At 41.8% G+C, this 26,499-nt stretch overlaps 1 protein-coding gene and 1 long non-coding RNA gene across 7 annotated transcripts in view; both read left to right on the top strand.

Moving 5' to 3' along the window:
• Positions 1-25,533, top strand: part of LOC117399810 (5'-AMP-activated protein kinase subunit gamma-2) — a 138,371-nt gene extending 112,838 nt beyond the window's left edge. For 4 of the 6 annotated variants that reach the window (XM_059023351.1, XM_059023355.1, XM_059023356.1 and 1 more), the window contains 10 exons: positions 6,649-6,730; positions 9,149-9,207; positions 15,524-15,569; positions 16,318-16,372; positions 16,723-16,849; positions 19,438-19,603; positions 20,091-20,128; positions 20,455-20,601; positions 21,010-21,103; positions 24,085-25,533. In XM_059023351.1, the coding sequence (XP_058879334.1) occupies positions 6,649-6,730; positions 9,149-9,207; positions 15,524-15,569; positions 16,318-16,372; positions 16,723-16,849; positions 19,438-19,603; positions 20,091-20,128; positions 20,455-20,601; positions 21,010-21,103; positions 24,085-24,125 (855 nt within the window). In that variant the 3' untranslated portion in view covers positions 24,126-25,533. Of the gene's footprint in view, positions 1-6,648; positions 6,731-9,148; positions 9,208-15,523; positions 15,570-16,317; positions 16,373-16,722; positions 16,850-19,437; positions 19,604-20,090; positions 20,129-20,454; positions 20,602-21,009; positions 21,170-24,084 lie in introns of all 6 variants that reach the window. The other 2 variants (XM_059023352.1, XM_059023353.1) reach the window with 2 other exon arrangements.
• On the top strand, positions 9,214-14,417 carry LOC131736985 (uncharacterized). The gene is made up of 2 exons (XR_009328590.1): positions 9,214-14,010; positions 14,060-14,417. It is a non-coding gene; the product is annotated as an uncharacterized LOC131736985 (long non-coding RNA).
• Positions 25,534-26,499: the final 966 nt, after the last annotated feature.

The raw sequence follows: 26,499 nt of genomic DNA on the forward strand, positions 1-26,499 counted from the left end.
CTCTATTTTCGTCTCATCTGACCATAGCACCCGGTTCCAATCGAAGTGCCAAATGCCGTTTAGCAAACTCCAGGCCACTTACGTTTGTTGGTTGCTCTCAATAAAGGCTTTTATCTGGCAACCCTTCCAAATAGCCTATTGGCATGGAGGTGGCGTCTAATTGTAGATTTGGAGACTTGGTGACCCCAAGATGCAACCAAGTTCTGTAATTCTCCAACTGTGGCCCTTGGTTTTCCCTTTGCCTCCCGAAGCTGTACGTGGGGGCAAGATACCCTTGCGTCCTCTACCAGGCAAGTTTACCACTGTTCCAGTGGTTTTGAACTTCTTAATTATTGCCCTAATAGTGGTAAGTGGTATATTTAGTTTTTTAGCTATTGTTTTGTACCCATTGCCTGATTTATGAAGGTCAACAACCATTTGTCTCTCTTCATTTGTGAGTTCTTTGCCTTTCCCCATGGTGATGGATGACAAATGGATTTCATATGCACTTAAAGAAGTAGAATCTTGTTTGATTTTATTTATAAGAATCTTTAGGGGTGCCAATAATTCTGACACTTATCTGTTTGAGAACAAATTTTATTACTTGTTAATAAAAAACTTTTTCTCTGAGCAATTGTATTAGAATAAAAGAATATGGTTTTCCCATATATTTGAGCATAACATATAGCTAATTACCTGTGATGTTTATTTTTTGTCTTTTTTGCTCATCTTTATCAAGCGTGCCATTAATTTTGGAGGTGACTGTATATTGTTATTTTAACGGCATTGGTGAATTAACAAAAACACGCCCCAGTTTCTCACTCTGTAAATCTGGTAACACTATGAAAAGATCATTAGGAGGTGCTGCAGTTATTCATCTTTTTTGAAGTACAGATCAGACCAGGCTTGTGAGCAGGGCAGAGATGCTTCTCTTCACACTGAATATTTGCTGTTGTGAGTTTTGCGCAGGGTTTGCAGACAAACCTAAACTAGCTAAGTCAGACAGTTCAGATAAACGTTTTAAGACAACCCGTGTAATCTTAGTCGCTTTACTGAGTTATTTGCGCTGCCAGGCAGCAGCTCATGCATAAGGAAACCCTGACAACCTGTGCATAAAAACAGAGTTAGGAAACCTGACGGCTGTGAAAAGCAAATTGCAGAGTCGGTATCCAACACCTTCTGCTGTTTTGCTGGTAACTATACAAGACAGATCTGCCAAGGTGACTAGTGTTTTATCTTATTAGCACTGCCTTCTTACATTTCAGTACAACCTAGTCATGTGTACATAAACAGCCAAGTTATCATGAAAGGAATTGGCTGTTTGGAAGATGTGAAATCCGCTTAGAAAAAAAGTCAAGAAAGAAACTGTGCATCAGTGTTGTGTGCAGTCATGCATCAGAGTGCACAGATCAGCACTGTATTTACAGAGGGCTTTCATCATATTGAGATGATTTTCCAGCCATCGGACAAAATGTGGTTCTTCACAAGTCACTTCTCTTCATCATAATGAGCACCATGTCTATGGGTCATTCTACACAAAGGGGTTCCAAAAAATTGAGAAGTTGATGTGCTATTTTTCTAGTGAAACAACCAAAATTAAATAAGAAAAAAATCTTATCTGCACATAACATAACTCAGCCGAGCTGAAATTTTAATGTATTTTTAAATATTTTTGTTCAAAAATGTTTTAGCACATAAATCTGTCATTACTGTAACACAACTAAAAACTGTTGTATAAAGAGAAATATACAGTGCCTATAGAAAGTCTACACCCCCTTGAACTTTTTTCACATTTTGTTGTGTCAGTGCCTCAGAGTTTCATGCATTTAAATGAGGATTTTTTTCCACTTATCTACACACCATACTCCACACTGTTAAGGGGAAAAAAGTTATATATTAAAAATACAAAACTGAAAGATCATAATTGGATAAGTCTCCGCCCCCCTGAGTTAATCATTGGTGGAAGCGTCTTTGGCAGCAATTACAGCTGTGAGTGTTGGGATAGGTCTCTACCAACTTTGCACACCTAGATTTGGCAATATTTGACCATTCTTCTTTATAAAACTGTTCAAGCTCAGTCAAGTTCTTTGGGGAGCATTGATGGACAGCAATCTTCAAGTCATGCCACAAATTTTCGATTGGATTTAGGTTGGGGCTCTGACTGGGCCACTCAAGAACATTTACCTTTTTGTTTCTTAGCCACTCCAGTGTAGCTTTGGCTGTGTGCTTTGGGTCGTTGTCATGCTGAAAGGTGAACTTCTGTCCCAGTTTCAGCTTTCTTGCAGAGGGCAGCAGGTTTTCCTCAAGGACTTCTCTGTACTTTGCTCCATTCATGTTCACTTCTATCCTGACAAGTGCCCCAGTCCCTGCCAATGAGAAACATCCCCATAACATGATGCTGCCACCACCGTGCTTCACAGTAGGGATGGTGTTCTTTGGGTGATGCGCTGTGTTGGGTTTGCACCAAACATAACGCTTTGCATTTAGGCCAAAAAGTTCAATTTTAGTTTCGTCAGACCACAAAACTTTTTGCCACATGGCTACAGAATCTCCTGAGTGTTTTTTGCATACTTCAAACGGGATTCAAGGTGGGCTTTCTTGAGTAATGGCTTCCTTCTTGCCACCCTACCATACAGGCCAGATTTGTGGAGTGCTTGGGATATTGTTTCTCACATGCACACTTTGACCAGTCTTGGCCATAAAAGCCTGTAGCTCTTGCAAAGTTGCCATTGGCCTCTTGGTAGCCTATCTGATCAGTCTCCTTCTTGCTCGGTCATCCAGTTTGGAGGGACGGTCTGATCTAGGCAGGGTCTTGGTGGTGCCATACACCTTCCACTTCTTAATAATCGTCTTGACCGTGCTCCAAGGGATATTCAAGGCCTTTGATATTTTTGTATACCCATCCCCTGATCTGTGCCTTTCAACAACTTTGTCCCAGAGTTCTTTTGAAAGCTCCTTGGTGCTCATGGTTGAGTCTTTGCTTTGAAATGCACTACCTAGCAGAGGGAACCTACAGGAACTGCTGAATTTATCCTGAAATCATGTGAATCACTACAATTTAACACAGGTGGAGGCCACTTAACTTGGTGTGTGATTTTGAAGGCGATTGGTTACACCTGAGCTAATTTAGGATTGCTATTGGGGGGGTGGAGACTTATCCAACCAAGCTATTTCAGTTTTTATTTTTAATTAATTTTCTACAAATTCCTAGAATATTTTTTTTCACTTGGAAGTTGTGGGTTAGGATGTGTAGGTAAATGAAAAAAATATATATATTTTAATGCATTTAAATTCCAGGCTATAAGGCAACAAAAGGTGAACATTTTGAAAGGGGAGACTTTCTATAGGCACTGTATATAAAATTGATTAGGCATTATAACATTACACATCATTGAAAAATATTTATTTCATTTTTCAGAACATAAACTTTGATTTTCATATTTATTGACTAATAAAATTAGTTAAGCTTAGTTTTGGCACTTTTATCTGGTTTTGTACTGATACTTTTAATTTAAAAATATGTTAGCAATGATTAAAAGTATAGAAAACTCTTTAAAATATGAGCCCCTTAACCCTGCTGATATAACTTTCACTCCTGCCAATGCTGCTGCAGTTTTATTCACTAAAATAACTGTTACGGTAATGACTCTTAAAGATTTAAACAGTGATTTAAAATAAATATGTAAAGAAATAAACCATTTATAATGACACTACACAGATTCAAAATAGATTTTATTGCAATCGTAAAACTTTAAAACACACTGTAAAACACGATGTAAGAATAGGTGTGGTGCAAACAATTGGCTGCAAAATCCAAATTGCCTAGAGGCCAGGCAATCATTTTGCACTGTGGCCTATGTAAACTTAAGAGCAATGCAAATTACTCAACGCACAAATAATGAGCTGCAATCATGATAATGAGGGTCACAATGAGCGCTGCCTGTGCATCGGGGTATTTAGCAGCCGTACAGTCCAACAGTGAGGTGAGTTAGGAGTACAGAGAGCAGTAAGCGCTGTATGAGATCAAAAGCAAAAAGATCAAAGCAAACAAAATAATATGTCGGAGGAAGGGCAGCAAAGTCCTCTTGGCACACGAAGAAGAAGGTTTTTTTTTTTTTGTTGTTGTCGTGGTGCGGTGTGTCGTACGACACATTTGTGTAAATACAGTAAAGCATTAGGCTATGCACTGCCTATGCATTTCTATCCTATTGGATTTGATGGGGTTGAGGCCTTAATTGATCATTTCACCTTACATAACCCCTTACTGACTAAATATCTTGGCATTGTTAAATAAAGCAAAATATTTATATGATATATTAATTATTATTAATAGGCAAATTTTTCAATCACAAGGCCATCTTACAAAGGAATATGCACCCCAAAATATTGTAATGACCCCTGTTCTTGATGATAAAGCAGAAGATGGAGAGCGTTGCCAGGTGCAATTAATAATCAATTTATTAATCTAAATAACACGGTCCCTGTTCGGGCCAAGACCACACCCCAAAAACAACAAAAAGACCGAAATCCTTCCTTCACCCACTGACCCAAGCTTTCACTTTCTCGAGCTCTCACTCTCCCTCGGGCTCTCGCCCCACGTCACTCCCAGGCTTCAGTCTCTCACAGGCCCAATCTCACTGGCTATCTCTCACTAGAATTCTGACTGCTTGGTTCCTCCAGATGTTCAGTGCTCAAACCTTCACCCCCCCTCCCCACCCCCGCGCAAGTGGTCCTTATACCCCCCTGCTGCTCCCGACCAACAGGATCCATCCCTCGCTCCTCTCCCAATTCTAATTGGCGTGGTGGCACCCTAACAATACATGCAACACATACACAGGACAAGACAGATGAGACAAACAACGAGAACATACAAGTCCAGCAGACACAGAACGGTGCCCGGGTCGCTACAATATAATACATTTTCTAGTAATGCAGATGGGAGTGGACTTAAAGGGCATTAATGCCCCTCTCCTAGTCATTCTGCATTCAAAGAAAATACTTTTGTGAATAACTGATTGTGGCAAAGTGGTAAGTGGTACGTGCAGGTGCAGGGGTGATGCAGTGCAGTAATGGAACACACACAGATTTATAATCCGGTTTGGAACACTTTTTATTTTTATCCAGGTCTGGTGACCAAATAATAATCCCCGGCAATACACAGCAATGTGGAGTGCATGGAGTAAATAACAACAGGGTCACAGTCCCAAATAATAAACACAAATATTCCACAATATACTAACACGGTCACCAGTCCTGGGTGCGTGCTGTAGTGATCGTGGTGGGTGATACAGTTTATTTTGTGACAGTGGTGAAGTGCTGTTCCGGTTTTGTGCTGGCCCAAGGCGACAGCTCCGGAATCGTGTTAGCTGTCTGGTGATTTAACAAAACAAGACCATTACTAACAGACAGAACAAACAAACAAAAAACACTCACGATACTGTTAGTCTTTTGGGGTCTCTCACCGTCCTTCTAGGTTTAAAAACCACAAACTAAGCGAAGGAACAGATTGTGATTCTCCGCCCCCTTTTATGCTTTCACATGACCCCTTGGTAAACGAGTGCAACCGCCTCTCCAATCTGCGGCTGCCACGTCATTTCCCTTCCGGGTCAATGCGTTCTTGCAACAGAGTCTCGTCTTCATCCAGACTGGCCGACTTCCAGACCCGGTGAAAGAACTGTCAGACCAGCCTGTGCAAAGAACTCTGTTCTCGATGCTTAGCGCCCTCACAGGTCGGGAGGGAGATTTTATTGGGGCTGCAGAAGGTGATAATGAGAGCTGCTGTATTGGGAGCTGCAGCAGGTGATATTCAGAGCTGCTGTATTGGGGGCTGCAGCAGGTGATAATTGCAGCCTTGATTTCTGGAGGCATGACAGGTTACAGCTGTAGGGGTTGAGGAGGCTGTGCTGACCCAGACAGATTGACTTGCTGGATTATGGGAGTGCACAGCTGAGGTCTGCGGTTCCTCTTCCAGCAGAGTGTTTTGTTATTTTTTGGCATCAGGGGGAGTGGCTCGGCAGCTACAGATAGAGAAGGAGGGGGTGCTGAACGGTACTCCCTGGACATTTGTTATTCCGATCACTGCTCAGCTGGGAGAGACATTGACAAGTTAAAATGGTCCAGCCAAGCAGGGCTGCCTAAGTGGTAATGGCAAAAAGTTCTGTTCCACTGGCTTTTTTTTTTTTCAAAATGACTTGAAACCAAATCAAACAAGCCATTGCATTTTTAAAGCACTTTTCATATCGATGCCTCAAAGTACATTGTAATGCCACTGCCACTGTCTTCCATGATATCTCTGCAAATACATCTCAGTGAACTTTCCTGGTAACAAATAATATAATAAGTGGAGAGATTTACCCTGGATCAGAGACTGAGGCTTCATTGCTTTATAAACTAATCAGCCTAATGCTTTATAATGTCAAATAGTCTTATTAATCTGTAGTTTATTTGATTTGACTATACTGTACAGTATGCCTGAAAGATTCTGTATTCGCTCTACACAGGTAGCACTGCAGCCTTGTCGCTGTGCTGTTATTTGCAAACTGAGAGTCAGGTCAATGTCACTGAACACATTGTACTGTGAAGCCAGAAAATTGGTGCAGTTTTTCTGCAGTCAGTTTAATGAGTTTTTGTTTTGGATAAGAGCTCTGATTCGTGCTTTTGTCCCCTCAGGTTAAGAAGGCTTTCTTTGCATTGGTGGCGAATGGTGTCCGCGCAGCCCCGCTATGGGAGACTAAAAAGCAGAGCTTCGTAGGTAAGTGCAGTGGAGCTTATTGGGGCTGGCAGTGATCAGTGCTGGAAATGAATGCTAGCTACAGTATTTCTAAGTGGAGTATACATGACTGAACATACTTGAAAGGAGTTGATAAAGTTCACGCTAGCCAATGCTTCAGATTTGGCTCAGAAAGCAGGCCCAGAGAGCACAACTGGAAATGAAATGAAGTGGAGTCAGACGTAGGGCAGACTCTTCTTTTACACAGAGAGTGATGAGTGTATGGAATGGGTCTCCAAGCCACGTAGTTGATGCTGAATCATTGGTATCCTTAAAGACCCATGTTCCTGTATTCTTAAGTGTTCTAGAATGTTTCAAGTGAACTCAAACACAGTCTATTCTTTTTCTCTTGACCCTTCACATTTTAAGGATTTTACATTATGGGCTCATCCTCCTTGCTTTGTCTAGTCCATCCTTGCATTCCTATTTAGAATTGTGGTTCATTTTAAATTAATTTACAAAGTAATTATAGTGTGTGTGTGTGTGTGTGTGTATGTATGTGTGAGAATTTTTTTTATAATTGACTCCTGGTTATAGCTGGTATGGTATGCTTTGGAGTGTTACTTTTGGTCAATCTTGTCAAAAGTTGTTTTGCACATGGAGCGAATGGGAGGCACTTATGACTTCGACAGACCTGTCCTGAATCTAGCGATTTTGAGAAGCTAGTGCATTTCCCAATCCGCATTCTATATTTGGCGATCATGTGTGCACGTTGGGGATATAGTAACACTGTAATATAACCAAATTTACTGAAAAAGCATTTATAATGCAGTACAATATTTAGACCCTTAAAAATTAAACCTTTCTCTATTGAGTTTGAAGCTCTGTGGAACAAGTAGGTGAGTAGGAAAGAAAATAAACTCATATTCCATAAAGTGCTCTGAATCTAATCTCTATTAACTACTCCCTTCATCAAGACCAGTTGCACTGTGCTGGACACCTTTGGTTGCCAATATTAAATACATTGTTTTAAATATATTTGTGTAGATCCCAATGCAAATAAGCTGTATATAAACATTTAAATTGCAAACAAGCAAACAAGAAGTAATGCTGAGCTATTTCCGAGCTAGTACATAACTGCGCACTGCACTACCACCCCCAATCCAAGCTAGTGCTCACTGCTTGTGAATTGTCTTTCCCTGGTAAGCTTGTATTCCACTACCTACTGCTTGGCTGGCTGTCAGAGTGGGGGGGATGCAGGCTGGTGTCATGGAGACGGATATAAATACTCGCCCTGTGAACTGGAATGCAGGACAGAAGGGTTCTGGGAAGAGTGTGAGAGCAGAGAGGAACGATCATGAGAAAATAAGCAGCTTGCTGAAGAGCTGTATTAGAAATCATCACCAGCACAATACTGTCCGGATGAGAGGGACTTTTCTGAAAAGGAAAGGGACCAGGCTCGCAAATACATGTTTACAATAAATATTAGTTACCATAACAAAATAAATACAGGAATAATCACACAACGCGAGGGACTGTTTTCTGTTTTTGCTAAGCAGGCGTATAAGGGCGCTTTTTTTGTTTTAAGCAAATCAAACCCAGCCTATTTAAGATGTTTGTTTGGTTAAAGATTTTTATTGTAGTTAGTTCCACTGTGCTGCACTGTCTCAGAGGAATGACTTGTAGTGTAGCAAGTGCAGGCTTAAACAGAACAACAGAGCAGAATCTTGCATTCAAACCTGTCCTTCCATATAACCCTTAAATAAATTGTGCCATGTTGTTTAAACTGTCCCGTACAGTACAATACAATTCACATTTCTATAGCGCCTTTCATCTCAATGATCCCAAAGCGCGTCGCACACACACAGAAAAGAACAATAAACCATTACATTAAAAACAGTCTAATACAACATGTAATAAAACTGAAATTAAGAGACAAACATGGTTTTAATTGTAACATTCGAAAAACAAAGATAAAAATCTAGTTTGTAAAAACGATTAAAAGCAGTCTGATAAAAGCAGCATGAGCCAGAGCCACTCTTAACGTTGTGCTCATTGCCTGCATTACCAGCTGTCTGTGTTTGGGTACGATTTATAGTTCAGGAAAGGATGGGGGAAGGAGCTCAATTCAAACATGTTCTGTGATGGGTTTATTTTCATGAGTTGTGTTAGTGAATCACCCTGTATTTTTATCAGGTTTCAAGTGCTACTGAACCAGGATTCCTCCAGCACTGATACTAAGCCTCTTCTGATGTACCAGGTCTTGTACTTGAGCTGAGGAACACAAAGCCACTCTGCTATATCAAACCCCAAGTCTCCCCTGGCGTGCCGTGCAGGGGCCTGAAACCTCGTCTCCTGAAGTCAAGGTCCAATCCACAAAGTGGCTTTGTGTTCCTCGGCTTTAGATTTGCTTGTACTGTTTGATACTAACTATCTATATGTGTCTCTTTTTCTTTTTAGGAATGTTAACAATTACAGACTTCATTAACATACTGCACAGATACTACAAGTCGCCGATGGTATGGTTTGTTCTTTCATTATTAATCTATGGCAGTACTGTACGTATAAACTAATGAACTGTGTTTCTATAAAGTATTGTCATTGCAATGCAGAGTAAGTGCCTTTTCATTGACCAAACAGAACTAAAAACAATAAAATGCAAGCTTTCAACACTCTGCGTAACGGACAGTAGAAATTAGTGTGTTTTGTTAATTGCCTCATATTTTGCCTATTACAGAGGGTTCATTTCAATTTGTTTCCATTTATAGTTTCCAGTAAAACTGTTCCTACTCCTTCAGCCTTCGTCCTCGCTGTTTCAGCCACATCTAATTTAAAGTGAATGCCAATAAATATGAATTTGTGTAAGACGGTTTCAACAGGAGCCGGTTTTGAAAGTCAGTAGTATTTATAGCACTGCTTATTTACATATAGTCAACAATAACATGTAGTTGCTTTTCGGAGTGAGAGATGAGGCTATTAGTATTATTATTATTATTAGTAGTAGTAGTCCTATTTAGTGCCAGTAGGGGGACTACACCGCCCACCCAGTGACAGTCAGGTGCACCGGCTGCCTAATGGCAGGCGGACAAAAATTCATTTTAGCACCCCCTAAACAAAAGAGGGTGCTAACAAAAACTGGCAACTAACTAATTTTAACCAAAAAACCGGTAAAAGGACTGTAAATTAAATATTTAGAATGAAAGGGGAGGTGGTACAGAGCACGCCCCCCAGAGCCCACTGGTCGACAAAGGTGGCCATGTCGCCAGCAGACTCCGCGTGGGCGTGCTCCAACTTAACCCGGGATCGGACTAGGGCCCTGAACATGGCCCCACAGTCAAAGAGACCCTCCCCGATCATCTTACGCTTCCTGGTCTTGTAGATGGCGAGTCTAGCAAGAGCCAGGAGCAGATTCACGAGGAGGTCTCTCTTTTTGGTGGAGCCATGAACAGGGTGCCCGAATATGAGGAGGGTTGGGGAGAAATGCAGCCAGAACTGCAGCAAAAGGTTTTTCAATAAAAGAAAAATGGCTGCAGCCAGTAGTAGTAGTAGTAGTAGTAGTATATATTTTTTGAAAAGTATACATTTCTAATATATTGTAGGTAAATATTGAAACAGGCAGAAATAAATGACCAGTTTACACACTTTCATTCATAACTTGAAAATCTAAATAAACTTACTCTAGCGGTCAAGCGTTTTAACAAGTGTCCCCTTTAATAAGATGTAATTTTTTGTGACACGAAGCTGGGGAATGTCTGTCCCATAGACGAGGAACATGTAGGGATGCAGAACATGCTTGCTTCAGGTCACGAGCACAAACTCTCCCAAAAGTGTAGCGATGGGTTAGTGATGGCAGGGGGGTTTCTGGTAGCTGTTTTGTTCATGGTCTTTCATCTGACATGACGTATCAACTTGAATTGTTAATAAAAATGAATTCACACATCCACAAGTACTACGTTTCTCCTAACACACTGGACACTACTCATGGGCATCTCCCAGCAAAACCCTTACAGCAATCAATCAATCAATCAATCAATCAATCAATCAGAACCTCTATTTATCCAGAGGATTCGATTGAGAACAACTTTCCAAAGACGACCTGGCAAGCGGCTCGCACTTCCACAGCAAACAACATCAAACAAAGTAAGGAGTAAAAAACACTTCATCAAACATAAAACTCAGCAGCAACTTCGCAGATACAGCTGTCAGTCAGCAATGAGTCGACCGTACGGCTGAAAGCAACCTCAGATAAGAACCCTTCTTTAATTTGAACTTGTGTTGAAACTCATTCCAGTCATTGGCTGCTGCAAACTAAAATGGGCGATGACCAAAAACTGTCGGAACCCTGCATGGGAAGAATCTTTTAAATAGAATGACTGGTACTTAAGTTAAAGGTTGGTTATGGAAAGGTTGTAGTGGTGAGTTCTGTAGGGGCACCGGTGACAAAACTCACAGCAGAAAGGTATCAAACATCTATTTCATCAGTAGCTATAGACTTGCATATCACACCCAGGCAGGTTGGATAATTGTGTGCAGCACAGTAATCTGTTCTCTGTGCTTGGTGTTTGATACTGTAAGTAGTGTTGTGCTGCAGCTCTCTTATTGTGTTTATAATTTCAGCATGCTCCCACGGCTCGATTTGTGCTCCGCTACATACGTGTCAGGAGAACATCATTATTCTAGGCTTCATATTCACGTTGTCAGATGCTCTTATGCTCATTTCCTTTCTTCTTTAATCCATGCAGCTATACTTTCTATTAATGATTGTATAGCTAGCCGCACTCGGATGCATTGCGCAGTAGCATTTGGTACCCGGTGACTATTCCCAGTAGCATGCGCAGGACTCTGATAAACTTGTATGACTTACAGCCAGCAACAGAACATCACCATGTGCACAGAAAGGGCTTATTTCCCTCTTATTGGGAATGGCAAGGGGACTATGTTAGCACAGTTTTGATATAACAGGGCATAGCCTTATGGTATAGCTAATTGGATCTATTTTGAATAATAGGTTGACTGTAATCGCTGTAGTACAGTTTGGACTGTAATTGCTGTAGCAGTTATTGTAGGCTGTACTGTTTGGACTGTAATCGCTGTAGTACAGTTATTGTAGGCAGTACTGTTTGGACTGTAATCGCTGTAGTACAGTTATTGTAGGCTGTACTGTTTGGACTGTAATCGCTGTAGTACAGTTATTGTAGGCTGTACTGTTTGGACTGTAATCGCTGTAGTACAGTTATTGTAGGCTGTACTGTTTGGACTGTAATCGCTGTAGTACAGTTATTGTAGGCTGTACTGTTTGGACTGTAATCGCTGTAGTACAGTTATTGTAGGCTGTACTGTTTGGACTGTAATCGCTGTAGTACAGTTATTGTAGGCAGTACTGTTTGGACTGTAATCGCAGTACTGTTTGGACTGTAATCGCTGTGGTACAGTTATTGTAGGCAGTACTGTTTGGACTGTAATCGCTGTAGTACAGTTATTGTAGGCAGTACTGTTTGGACTGTAATTGCTGTAGTACAGTTATTGTTGGCTGTACTGTTTGGACTGTAATCGCTGTAGTACAGTTATTGTAGGCTGTACTGTTTGGACTGTAATTGCTGTAGTACAGTTATTGTTGGCTGTACTGTTTGGACTGTAATCGCTGTAGTACAGTTATTGTAGGCTGTACTGTTTGGACTGTAATCGCTGTAGTACAGTTATTGTAGGCTGTACTGTTTGGACTGTAATCGCTGTAGTACAGTTATTGTAGGCTGTACTGTTTGGACTGTAATCGCTGTAGTACAGTTATTGTAGGCTGTACTGTTTGGACTGTAATCGCTGTAGTACAGTTATTGTAGGCTGTACTGTTTGGACTGTAATCGCTGTAGTACAGTTATTGTAGGCTGTACTGTTTGGACTGTAATCGCTGTAGTACAGTTATTGTAGGCTGTACTGTTTGGACTGTAATCGCTGTAGTACAGTTATTGTAGGCTGTACTGTTTGGACTGTAATCGCTGTAGTACAGTTATTGTTGGCTGTACTGTTTGGACTGTAATTGCTGTAGTACAGTTATTGTAGGCTGTACTGTTTGGACTGTAATCGCTGTAGTACAGTTATTGTAGGCTTGGATTTGGATTTTCCATTAAATGAAATGAAGCAGCGCTTTCAGCGTATGTCATTATCATGATTCTGCTCTGTCTGTGATAAACATTCCTGAAGCCAGCCCTGTAATGAACGTTCTGCTTTCAACCAAGACAGAGCAGGTCAAGGATTTGTCAGGAAAGCCAAGCCAGGACTACATAATAAACATTTTATTAAGCAAGCTGTGATTGAGAAGTGATATTTGACAGAAGGGACTGCCAGTCCTTGTAAGAAGACATTAAGAAATGCTTGAAGAGAATTCAACCCGAGCAGTGCATTCAAACTGCTTCCAGCAGGCACAGTAATCCTTATCCAGAGGTAATCCGATAGAGCTGCTCCCCTTCTGAATACATAAATGCAATTGACATGAACTTCATGAGAGCAATTACTGTATAACATCATTCTAGAAGCAGGCTCTGTTGAGCAGGGATCCTGGTTTCTCAGACCACTAGGAAGAGAGGTCCTGCTGTTCAGGGTAGTGTTGCTGCAGGTGCATGCTTGGGTAACAGATATCCTGCTGTTCAGGGTAGTGTTGCTGCAGGTGCATGCTTGGGTAACAGATATCCTGCTGTTCAGGGTAGTGTTGCTGCAGGTGCATGCTTGGGTAACAGATATCCTGCTGTTCAGGGTAGTGTTGCTGCAGGTGCATGCTTGGGTAACAGATATCCTGCTGTTCAGGGTAGTGTTGCTGCAGGTGCATGCTTGGGTAACAGATATCCTGCTGTTCAGGGTAGTGTTGCTGCAGGTGCATGCTTGGGTAACAGATATCCTGCTGTTCAGGGTAGTGTTGCTGCAGGTGCATGCTTGAGTAACGGATATCCTGCTGTTCAGGGTAGTGTTGCTGCAGGTGCATGCTTGGGTAACAGATATCCTACTGTTCAGGGTAGTGTTGCTGCAGGTGCATGCTTGGGTAACAGATATCCTGCTGTTCAGGGTAGTGTTGCTGCAGGTACATGCCTGTAACAGATTTCCTGCTGTTCAGGGTAGTGTTGCTGCAGGTGCATGCTTGGGTAACAGATATCCTGCTGTTCAGGGTAGTGTTGCTGCAGGTGCATGCTTGGGTAACAGATATCCTGCTGTTCAGGGTAGTGTTGCTGCAGGTGCATGCTTGGGTAACAGATATCCTACTGTTCAGGGTAGTGTTGCTGCAGGTGCATGCTTGGGTAACAGATATCCTGCTGTTCAGGGTAGTGTTGCTGCAGGTACATGCCTGTAACAGATTTCCTGCTGTTCAGGGTAGTGTTGCTGCAGGTGCATGCTTGGGTAACAGATATCCTGCTGTTCAGGGTAGTGTTGCTGCAGGTACATGCCTGTAACAGATATCCTGCTGTTCAGGGTAGTGTTGCTGCAGGTGCATGCTTGGGTACATCCCTGTAGCATTTTAATTTCATAAGGAAAGCCATTATCAACACTGGATATGCTGATTCATGGAGCTGTTGCTTTGATGGTGCTCCAGGTTTTTATTAAGCATTTCCATAAGGCTTTTGTAACGGTTTACCATAACAAAGTGTAAAGCATAGGTACGTATTGTAAAGCACAAGTGGAAGGTATATCACAATATTACGGTTTTCAGTATCAATATCAGTAAAAAAAAAAAAAAAAAAAAAAAGGGATGCCAAAAGTCCTCCAGTATCCCACAATCCCTGTAAGTTTCCCCCCAAATATCAGAGGTCAAGAATGGCAGGCAACAAGAAAATAGCATTTAAACAACAATGTGCTACTGCACTCCTGAAATACGGTAGGTAACATTTTCACTTACTAAAGACTTAGTCAAACAGATTAGCAGTTGCACTGCTGGTATTTATTAATCATTTAAAACTTAAGTTTACACTGCAGAAGTCTAAACTTAAACATTATGATGTCAGTATATTTAATAATGAGGAATATTATTTAACTTTTCATAGATCTATCATAAATTTCATTCTGCCTTGCAGTCTCTGATAATACTGTGATCCTCACTTCATGACGGTACTGTTTATTCTGCTGCAGTAGATTTATTTTACTGTGAGGAGTTCATTGTGCCATTCATAGTGACATCTGGAGACACGATCACATTACGCTGGTATTGGCAGCCCTACATTGGCTTCCTGTAAGGTTTAGGATCGTTTTAAGGTCATACTTATTACTTACAAAGCATTAAACGGTTTGGCTCCTTCATATTTAAATTATATTTTAATCCCATGTATACCTAGACAACCACTGCGATCCCAGGACGCTGGATTGCTTACTGTCCCCAAGGTGTCAAAAAAGAACACAGGTTCCAGAGCATTTGGCTTCAGGGCCCCTGAATTATGGAATCAGCTGCCTGTTTGCATAAGGGAGGAGCCAACTGTTGCAGTTTTTAAAACACGACTGAAGACACACTTCTAGAATCATTCACATCTTAATATTAAGTAATGCTTTTACCTTATATTGTATTTCAATTGATTTTTGTATGCAATGTTTTAATGTTTGCTATTGCTTGTATAGTATTAATAATTGCTGTTATGTTGTACCTGTGAAGCGCCTTGCGACAATTTATTGTGAAGGGTGCTATATCAAATAAAGATAGATTGATTGATGTTTCTATTAACATTTTATTAAGACGTTGTCATAACCCGGAACATAATTTATATGCAGGTAAATTGAAATCCTAATGCCACAATCCTAATTGCCTATTGTACTTTTCAAGGTAGAATTTTCTGTTCATGAGGTTTTGTCTTTTGTGCTTTTCAGGTACAAATCTACGAGCTAGAAGAACACAAGATTGAAACATGGAGGGGTAAATGATGTTATTTTAAGAAGTAATCTCTCCTTTTTTTTTTTTTTTAAAAGAATTAAAGTTTCACCAAGAGCACAGCATGCAGTGAGAGATAAAAATAAAAATCCCTCTAGTTCTCAGGATTGGTGGTGAACCTCTGGGATGTACAATGAAAACTGAATTAACTGCTCACCAAAGGTGTTAAACATACTGGCAGCTTGACTCATTACATTTTTTCCATTCTTTCTTACCTATTTTTTTTCAGCCTCTCCATTCTGAAAAGCTCAAACTCTGTTTAATTTCAATTGTCTTCTCTGTTTATAATCAGTGTATGCAGTGTGTTGAACGAAATCTCCTCAGGCAAATGAGGCAGGGAATATACTGCAGGGATGGAAACTACTATTGCATAGCAGCTTCAGCCATTCCAGATTTTACTGCAAGCTTGATTAGCCCCAGTGTGTAGACAACAAGCTCAGATGTGTCTTATTAAACTCATAGTAAAACCAGGAATGGATCAAACTGCTATGCAATGGGAGTCTTCTTGCCATCCCTGTGTAGAGTACATTGTTACAGGAAGATGCTATCTATTCACATCCTAATGGCAGAAGAATTATTGACTAATACAGTTGTAACAATCCCTACTGTGCAAAGAATGAAAATATGCTCGTATTATAATGGGTAAAAGAAAGCTGCAACTCCTCCTGTTCCAGATGATACTGTGGCATCTTGTTTAATGTATTCTATCCTCATCTCCTTTTCTCTCCTACAGAACTGTACTTGCAGGAAACGTTTAAGCCTTTGGTGAACATATCTCCTGATGCAAGGTATGGAACCCTGTGTATGCTGGATACACCTGTAGTTGATGTTATACATGTCAAGGAATGAGGGAGCAATCCAGCCTGTTGCAATGTGTCCTCGTAGCAGATTCACGAGGCGACCGATCTGCTCTGCTGTTTGATAAGAGCACACATACTATACAGTAACAATGGTTTTATTTCCTTCTGGGAAAAGGGTGCCAATGGCTACATGTTGTAATTACAAGTTTCTGGTATGGTAAAGGGACCTGAATCAGAAAAGGGCATTTTAAAAAGTCAGGGGGGGGGGGACACCATCATGCAATAAAGTTTTAGTTCATTTTCTGCTAACATTGGTTTGTTTTTCCCTCTGCTTTCAGCATATTTGATGCAGTGTATTCGCTCATCAAAAACAAAATTCACCGGTTGCCAGTTATCGACCCTGTCAGCGGGAATGCACTTTATATCCTCACTCACAAGAGAATCCTGAAGTTTCTGCAACTTTTTGTAAGTGTAAATGTTTTTCATTTCTTCTTTTAATTTGTAATTGTTTGTGACAAGATTTAGCAAGTATCTCGAGAGCCTGGGAGTAGGGATAAGAGGCCAGTAGAGCAGATTGTGTCTGGGAGGACCCTGGAAATGCCTTGTCTCCTGTATGCTGTGTCTCGAGAGCCTGGGGGTAGGGATAAGATGCCCACAAAGCATAACATACACTGCTAAGGAAGTGCGTGTGTGCTGTACACTCTCGCACAAAACATTACATACACTGCTAAGGAAGTGCGTGTGTGCTGTACACTCTCACACAAAACATTACATACACTGCTAAGGAAGTGCGTGTGTGCTGTACACTCTCGCACAAAACATAACATGCACTGCTAAGGTGTATTGATTACATTTTAAAATGGGTTCAAAACAATGCATTCCTGGATTGACAGTGTTGTCCTCGGCAGTCTCTTTCTGAAGCCCTTACTCGCATGTTCCATTGAGCAATTCCTATTCCTCTTCCTCTGACCTGTCACATTATTGAGTTTTTCTTTAGGGTTTCCTTCAGCAATACTTTGCTGCCCCCTTGTGGTAACTAAAGTATAATGCACTGTTTTCCATTGAAGGCTCGAACAAAGTATGGGGCTGAACGTACAAAACGAATGGATCATTATGTAATGTGTTTGCAGCAAGATCAGAGCAGGATTTTATTATTTCAATGCACCATGTTTAATATTCCAGCAGTTTCTCACAGTCTTCCATACACAAGATACTGATTCTAATGTGCTTTCATATTGGCCCCTGGCAGGATCAGGATTTGTAACTGCAGTAAATGCCCCACTTCCAGCTTGGTATAAAATACCTGAACATCACTTGAAACCACTGCTTTTGAATTGGAGACGGATGAACATTTATTTGTGGGAACACATTATATTAAAAGATTATCCATCAAGAGTTTCCCTGGTGAACGGTGGAGAGTAGGAACTGGGAAAGATAGATACTCCCTGTTATGTCGTGTTCTTTTGTGTGGTGAATTCAATCATTAGATAACGCAGTTCCACATTCGCTCTGCGGTGCGGGGTAACGCAGTTCCACATTCGCTCTGCGGTGCGGGGTAACGCAGTTCCACATTCGCTCTGCGGTGCGGGCTAACGCAGTTCCACATTCGCTCTGCGGTGCGGGGTAACGCAGTGCCACATTCGCTCTGCGGTGCGGGCTAACGCAGTGCCACATTCGCTCTGCGGTGCGGGCTAACGCAGTGCCACATTCGCTCTGCGGTGCGGGCTAACGCAGTGCCACATTCGCTCTGCGGTGCGGGCTAACGCAGTTCCACATTCGCTCTGCGGTGCGGGCTAACGCAGTGCCACATTCGCTCTGCGGTGCGGGCTAACGCAGTGCCACATTCGCTCTGCGGTGCGGGCTAACGCAGTTCCACATTCGCTCTGCGGTGCGGGCTAACGCAGTTCCACATTCGCTCTGCGGTGCGGGCTAACGCAGTGCCACATTCGCTCTGCGGTGCGGGCTAACGCAGTGCCACATTCGCTCTGCGGTGCGGGCTAACGCAGTGCCACATTCGCTCTGCGGTGCGGGCTAACGCAGTGCCACATTCGCTCTGCGGTGCGGGCTAACGCAGTGCCACATTCGCTCTGCGGTGCGGGCTAACGCAGTTCCACATTCGCTCTGCGGTGCGGGCTAACGCAGTGCCACATTCGCTCTGCGGTGCGGGCTAACGCAGTGCCACATTCGCTCTGCGGTGCGGGCTAACGCAGTGCCACATTCGCTCTGCGGTGCGGGCTAACGCAGTTCCACATTCGCTCTGCGGTGCGGGCTAACGCAGTTCCACATTCGCTCTGCGGTGCGGGCTAACGCAGTTCCACATTCGCTCTGCGGTGCGGGCTAACGCAGTTCCACATTCGCTCTGCGGTGCGGGCTAACGCAGTTCCACATTCGCTCTGCGGTGCGGGCTAACGCAGTTCCACATTCGCTCTGCGGTGCGGGCTAACGCAGTTCCACATTCGCTCTGCGGTGCGGGCTAACGCAGTTCCACATTCGCTCTGCGGTGCGGGCTAACGCAGTTCCACATTCGCTCTGCGGTGCGGGCTAACGCAGTTCCACATTCGCTCTGCGGTGCGGGCTAACGCAGTTCCACATTCGCTCTGCGGTGCGGGCTAACGCAGTTCCACATTCGCTCTGCGGTGCGGGCTAACGCAGTTCCACATTCGCTCTGAGGTGCGGGCTAACGCAGTTCCACATTCGCTCTGAGGTGCGGGCTAACGCAGTTCCACATTCGCTCTGAGGTGCGGGCTAACGCAGTTCCACATTCGCTCTGCGGTTCAACAATAGACGCTGGCTTTTCAGGTTTATTTATTTTGTTGGCAAGCCGTCGTACTATTTATCATTTTATAGAAATCTACGGTCAGCAGTAATACATGATTGATTGATAGAACTGTGAATTCTCTTTTTCTTTTTGGTCACATCAGCAGTGATTGGTTGGGTTTGTCTGGAGTATGGGAGCTGGCTCCATACAGTAATAGATCATAAAGCAATCGGCACCATTGAAGCGCAGTCACTCAGGAAATCAACAGGTGCTTCTGAACCTGTTGTTTTTGCAGGTATCGGAGATGCCAAAGCCTGCCTTCATGAAGCAGAACCTGGAAGAGCTGGGGATCGGAACCTACCACAATATTGCCTACATCCACCCAGACACTCCCATCATAAAAGCATTGAATATATTTGCTGATAGGAGAGTGTCCGCGTTGCCTGTGGTGGATGAATCAGGTACGCACTAACATGCACCATTTTTACATGTGAAAGTTTGCAAGCTGACCTCAGTTGAGATGAGATGAGATGAGGCTGTGCTCTTGTGCATTCGGAGCATTGTGGTTAAGACACCAAGCCTGCTCTGTTACAAAAGCACAAGGGAATAAAGAGATTGGGCTTAGCATTATACATGTTTACTGTAGCAACCAGAAGCAGAGCTCTCCAGATACTTAGAACAGCATTACTATGAGCTGACATCAAAGTCTTTTTGTCTTGTCAATTGGCAATGTTATTACATGTGCAAAAATGCTGTGAGCAAAGTAAATCCATCCATTTTCCAATGTATTTATTCACTCAGACTGTACATTGAAATCAGTAATGATGGTGTGAAAGAGGTGCTGCTGGAATTCCACTGGCTCTATTATTATTATTATTATTATTATTATTATTATTATTAATTGTTTAAGTATTTAGAAGTTTTTCTTTGTGTGTGTTTGTTTTCCAGGAAAAGTTGTAGATATTTATTCCAAATTCGATGTTATAGTAAGTACTTTACATTTTTATGACTTAATTTCAATGGGGCATGACCTTTTTATTTGTATTTTTTTGTGTTTTTGGTAATGTATGAAAGAGATCTGTTATTCTTTGATGTGGAAACTATTACAAGTTAGAAGAAAGAGCATGATGTTATGGCAAAAGTTTCAACCACGTTTTATAAACTGATGGTGAAAGTAGAACATGTGAACGTGGCTCTGTCTTTAAAACACCCTAGCACAGATGGAGACGGTTTGCATTGCATCACAATAGAAAAAGCGCACTGTTAAATGGTACTTTACATGTCGCTGATTGTTACTGATCCCTTCCCCCAGAACCTCGCTGCTGAAAAGACATACAATAACCTTGACATCACGGTGACCCAGGCGCTGCGGCACCGCTCTCAGTACTTCGAAGGCGTTATGAAATGCAACAGGCTGGAAACACTGGAAACCATCGTGGACAGGATAGTCAAGGCAGAGGTAAGACCACATGGGTCAAGATATCAATGACAGCATAATGAATGTGCAGTTTGTCTAGTTTTTATAATAACAGACTTGACCTTGGAGCTTACATCTGCGTTTTCACAGAATCCATGTGCCCCGCGATTGCGACATGAGAATCACAGGTGTCTTTCATTTCAGGGCTTGTCATTGGAACTTACGAAATTAGTTTTGTAACCCCAAGACTCATAATTCTACTTCAGTGCACACGTGTCTGTGAGATATATTGAAATCCTGGCATACCAGGCTATAGAACTCTGACTCTGCCATACAGTTGTTGAATAGTTTGCTATAATAATGATATAATGATGTATTACATGATTCATATATTTTCTCCACTCATAAGGAATTCCTAAAGCCACGTCTTGGTGATATGTTTTTGTTTAGGTCCATCGACTGGTGGTGGTTGACGAGAATGCCAGTATCATGGGCATTGTCTCCCTGTCGGACATTCTCCAGGCTCTGGTGCTCACGCCAGCAGGTATAGATGCTCAACATTCCTAACTTCCAGGAATCTGACCTCTCACCCCCTCCCACAGGCCCTCAGGTAGGGCACGGCACGGCAATCCCTGGCCCGTTTGCTGCACTGTCGCTGACTGCGCCACCCACTGCCAGCTCGCTGTGCAAGCAATTGCTTGTGTTTGTGCCAGCAATGGATTGCATTCTGCATGCTGACTGAACAGGCTTTCTTTAGAAACAGAAATAAAAAAAATAGTAATAACACAGTGATCAAAAACTTGCAGCGTTCCAGAATTGGGTGAAACCAAACCGATCTTTCTTTATTGGGGGGGAAATAATCCACGAGGTAACAGGTTTGCTATAAAAAAAATGTTTCCAACAACATAGTTACATTGTTACACTGTTACACTGTAGAACAGTCTCTCTACGTTTTACTCATGCATGAATCACTTCTGAAGTTGGCCCAATGTACACAGTGTCCTTGGGACAACGCTGGCTATTGATACAGAGTGAGCACAGTGTCTGTGTGCACCCATAGATGTGCATTCACACTCGCAAGTGTGCCTGGCAACCTAATCAATGAAGTGAATTAAAAGTGAATGGCTTGCAGGTAATACAGCTGTGACAAATCTGTCCATCAGCACGTCCGAGTCTGAATATAATGAAGCTTCACCTATTCAAGCCAGGGGCGTGTCTGAATATAATGACACTTCACCAGTTCAAACCAGGAGGGTGCCTGTGCTGCCCCATCGTGTAGCCAGATAGCCGGCAGGTCTGAATACCGGAGATAACGTTGCTGCTTTATACACAGATAAAACGGCCGCGGAATTCTGTCATCCCCAATATATAATACATTGATGTAATCATTTAAAACATTGATCGTAAAAAATGTAAAATAATTATAATAATACATTGAAAACAAGTACAGTGTAGCTACAGTGTGATGTGTGTTTGTCAACTGTGTGTGTGCTGACTGCTGTAACTGCAGTGTGATGTGTGTGTGTGTGTGAACTGTGTGGGTGCTGACTGCAGTAACTGCAGTGTGACGTGTGTGTGTGAACTGTGTGGGTGCTGGCTGTGCTGTAACTGCAGTGGGAGTTGTGTATGAACTGTGTGGGTGCTGACTGTGCACTAACTGCAGTGTGACGTGTGTGTGTATGAACTGTGTGGGTGCTGGCTGTGCTGTAACTGCAGTGGGAGTTGTGTATGAACTGTGTGGGTGCTGACTGTGCACTAACTGCAGTGTGACGTGTGTGTGTGTATGAACTGTGTGGGTGCTGGCTGTGTTTTAACTGCAGTGTGACGTGTGTATGAAATCCCCCATTTAAAAATCTCATTGATACACTTGCCAGATTGTCTGTCAGTCATTTCTTTCCTGCCAGTCAAGACTTTGTGAGCAGCTCATTCAGCCCAGCCCTGCATCTCCTCGCTGCTGCATCATGCCTTAATAATGACACTTGAGCTGTAATAAATCATGCTGTACACCTCACCGTCAGCCCCGAGGTGCCTGTTAATTCAGCCAAAAAAACAAGTGTGTGCATTGAAACAGAAATGCAGATTCATCCATCAAGCCTGTCACCAGTGTGTTGTGTTGAGATGCTGCCCTTCACAATGTTTTCCTTTACAAGGTGTAGAGAGAGCATCAGGTTGTAGTTTGTTTGGTTGTTTGTTTGTTTGTTATGACTTCATTGCATCATTTCTAATCAATCCAATCACTCTGTGCTGTAGATTACCACACAGTATTAGGATTGTACCCTCATTGGCCCAGTCGGTAGATTGCAGGGATGGAAAGCAGACTCTGGTTTCATAGCAGTTCCACCCATTCTAGATTTTACTATAAGCTTGATTTTCCCCCAGTGTACAAGTAACAAGCTCAGGTGTGTCTGATTAAACTCGTAGTAAAACCAGGAATGGATCAAACTGCTAGGCAATGGGAGTCTTATTTCCCTATGTGGATTGCTTACTAAAATGGTACTGTATTCACTAACTCTGCATTTGATGAATAACCTTGTGTTTGAAAAGTTTGCATCTTCAGTCTTCACTGTCAATTGTGCTCTTGATGCTGTTTAATATGAATCCTATGTTACTGTTCTCTGTTCCTTGCATAGTTCTGTGCTACCTACCCTGATAGCCAAGTTCTTGAATCATTTCTGTATGCCTATGATATTATTCAAAGAACACATCACTTCTTTAGGATCACTGCTTACCAGACGTTCTTCTTGCTATATTTGCATCCTGGAAATTGACCGACCAGAGAAAAAAGAATCTTACCTTTACCTTAACAATATTGTGATTGAGAGCAGCAGATCAGTGCACAGTGTTTCTGTAGCGGGCAGTGCTGTGTGATCCACTGCTGTTCCGGATTCTGTCCCCTGCCGGTGAGATGAGATGAGAGGAGGTTAAAAGCTCTATAACCACAGTGTAGACCAGCCCAGCTGTTTTGCATTGTGGTTAAGACGCTTGCTTGCGGTGCGTGGGGTCACAACTTCACGCCTAGCCCTAAGCCCTAAGCCCTGTTACATTTCACAATTTTATTTTTATTTCTAGAACAGTTAGTGAACATGGAAAATAATGGTCTATGCAGAAACAAACACTGCAAAATTAGTAGTGGCAAGTCTTAAATATAAATGTGAACAAATAAAATATGCAGTATAGCAATAAATCCAGATCTGCTTTCATTTGCAATACTGTATGCACTGATTATGTGTAGATATATACAGTATACCAATAAATCCAGATCTGCTCAGTTCTGCTTTCATTTGCAATACTGTAAGCACTATATAGATATATACAGTATACCAATAAATCCAGATCTGCTCAGTTCTGCTTTCATTTGCAATACTGTAAGCACTATATAGATATATACAGTATACCAATTATTCCAGATCTGCTCAGTTCTGCTTTCATTTGCAATACTGTATGCATTGATTATGTATAGATATATGTAGATCTTGGTTTGTGACGACACAGTCAGAGTAACGCAGCCTGTTTGTTTTAATGCAGGTGCTAAAAGAAAGGCGAGCGTGGTGGAAGTAGCGGAGTGATGGCATGCCGGTCGAAGCTGCTTGACGAGAGCTTGAACGCACAGGGTTCATTCATCCCGGCTGTGCTCTGTTTGGGAGGCGAGCGAAGTTGGACCCCGGAGTTGTAGGGATTGTTCTGAGTAACGTGTTGTAAGAGGAAGTGATGGGCGACCTCAGGGACTGATTCATAGGGATTGATTCACGGCAGGGCCAGTCTACACAATGGAAGTCCACTTTTATTTCCCAAAGGGAATCGTAACATCAGTTCAGACGGCTGGTTTCACAGGCCCCGAGTAAGCCCTGGTCTTGGACTGCCTTGCCTAGGTAATTTGGTAGTTCACGATTAGTGGCTATCGGGGTCTGTCAGACCAGCTGTACATTTCAGATTTCAGTGGCTTTGGTAAGAAAATAAATAATAATAAAAAGTGGAAGGATTTTTATTTTTATTTTTATTTTTTTTTAAGTTGACAACCAGGTCAGTTAAAATAAGCTTTTTATGAATTCTTTATGGGAGGAGTTTCAGACATGCCTTTTGAATCAAGTATAAATTTCAATTTAAAAAATAGCAACACACACTTTTGTGTTGCATTGAACATGGAATCCCTTTGAATGAACTACTTTTAACTTTAAATGCTGCTGCATTAAATGTCTGGCTAACACACATTGGGCATATGAATTTAAGTAGATCTTCCCTCAAATTGACACGAGGCAGGTTTATTGCGTCCTTGTATCATTAGTGCCTTACTATATGTCAGGACACAGTCATGTGGCAAGTGTCGCCCATCACTGGCTGCTAATGAAGTGAATGTTAACAAATCAATACTATAATTGAATGTGAAAAGTCTTTAAAACCAAAACCATGCAAAGTGAGTGTTCATCGCTAACTTGTCAAAAACAAACAAACACAAAATCATAAGCTGATTTAAAGTTTTTTTTATTTTTTTTATTTCAGAACAAAAAATTAAATTGATTGCTTTCTTTATTTTGGAGAAACTTTTTTCCATTTGGATCATGCTGTAGAGAAGAGGGTTTATTTATTTTTGCTTTTTAATAGCGTCTGTTATATTAAACACGGGTGGCGGATTGGAGGGGTGCGCCCCATATGTATTAAGAAATGGTTTCGATGGTTGTTGTTGTTAAAATGATTTGTTTGGACCCTCATGGCAGTCCATGCATCCAAGCTACATGGCAATGAAAACAGCCCCCTGCACTGTAAATAGAAAGTTCATATTGAGGAAGCTGAAGTGCCAGAGAGAGCTATATTTTTCTGTGTATGAAAATGTAAAATCATATTGTTTGTATGATTGCAGATTTAATTTTTTGTAACTGTTATTGTGGCATATATTGTTTTCATACGGTTGCGTAGATTCAGGAAAGTTTCTCCATGCAAATGCACATTAAAGGCATGAAAATGACACTATAACAGTAATACATGTTGTAGATTTATTTATTTACTATATATATATATATATATATATATATATATATATATATATATATATATATATATATATATATATAAAGAACATAAGAACATAAAAAAGTTTACAAACGAGAGGAGGCCATTCAGCCCATCTTGCTCGTGTATATATATATATACACTGAGTGTACAAAACATTAGGAACACCTGCTCTTTCCATGAAATAGATTGACAAGGTGAATCCAGGTGAAAGCTATGATCCCTTATTGATGTAACCTGTTAAATCCACTTCAATCAGTGTAGATGAAGGGGAGACAGGTTAAAGAAGGATTTTTAAGCCTTGACACAACTGAGACATGTATTTATTATTATTATTATTTGTTTATTTAGCAGACGCTTTTATCCAAGGCGACTTACAGAGACTAAGGTGTGTGAACTATGCATCAGCTGCAGAATCACTTACAATTACATCTCACCCGAAAGACAGAGCACAAGGAGGTTAAGTGACTTGCTCAGGGTCACACAATGATTCAGTGGCTGAGATGGGATTTGAACCGGGGACCTCCTGGTTACAAGCCCTTTTCTTTAACCACTGGACCACACAGCCTCCTATATAACATACAGATGGACGGATGAAAGGACACGCAGATACCCTGTCTATCCCAGTGTACAATGTGTGACAGACTATCTCTAATACAATGTATGAGGTGTGACAGACTATCTATAATACAATGTGTGAAGTGTGACAGACTATCTCTAATACAATGTGTGAAGCGTGTATGTGTGCCATTCAGAGGGTAAATGGGCAAGACAAAAGATTTACAGTAAGTGCCTTTGAACGGGGTACGGTAGTAGGTGCCAGGCGTGCCGGTTTGAGTGTGTCAAGAACTGCAGCGCTGCTGGGTTTTTCACGCTCAACAGTTTCCCGTGTGTATCAAGGATGGTCCACCACCCAAAGGACATCCAGCCAACGGC

The sequence above is a fragment of the Acipenser ruthenus genome, chromosome 4 (assembly GCF_902713425.1).
Source record: "Acipenser ruthenus chromosome 4, fAciRut3.2 maternal haplotype, whole genome shotgun sequence".
Lineage (NCBI taxonomy): Eukaryota > Metazoa > Chordata > Actinopteri > Acipenseriformes > Acipenseridae > Acipenser > Acipenser ruthenus.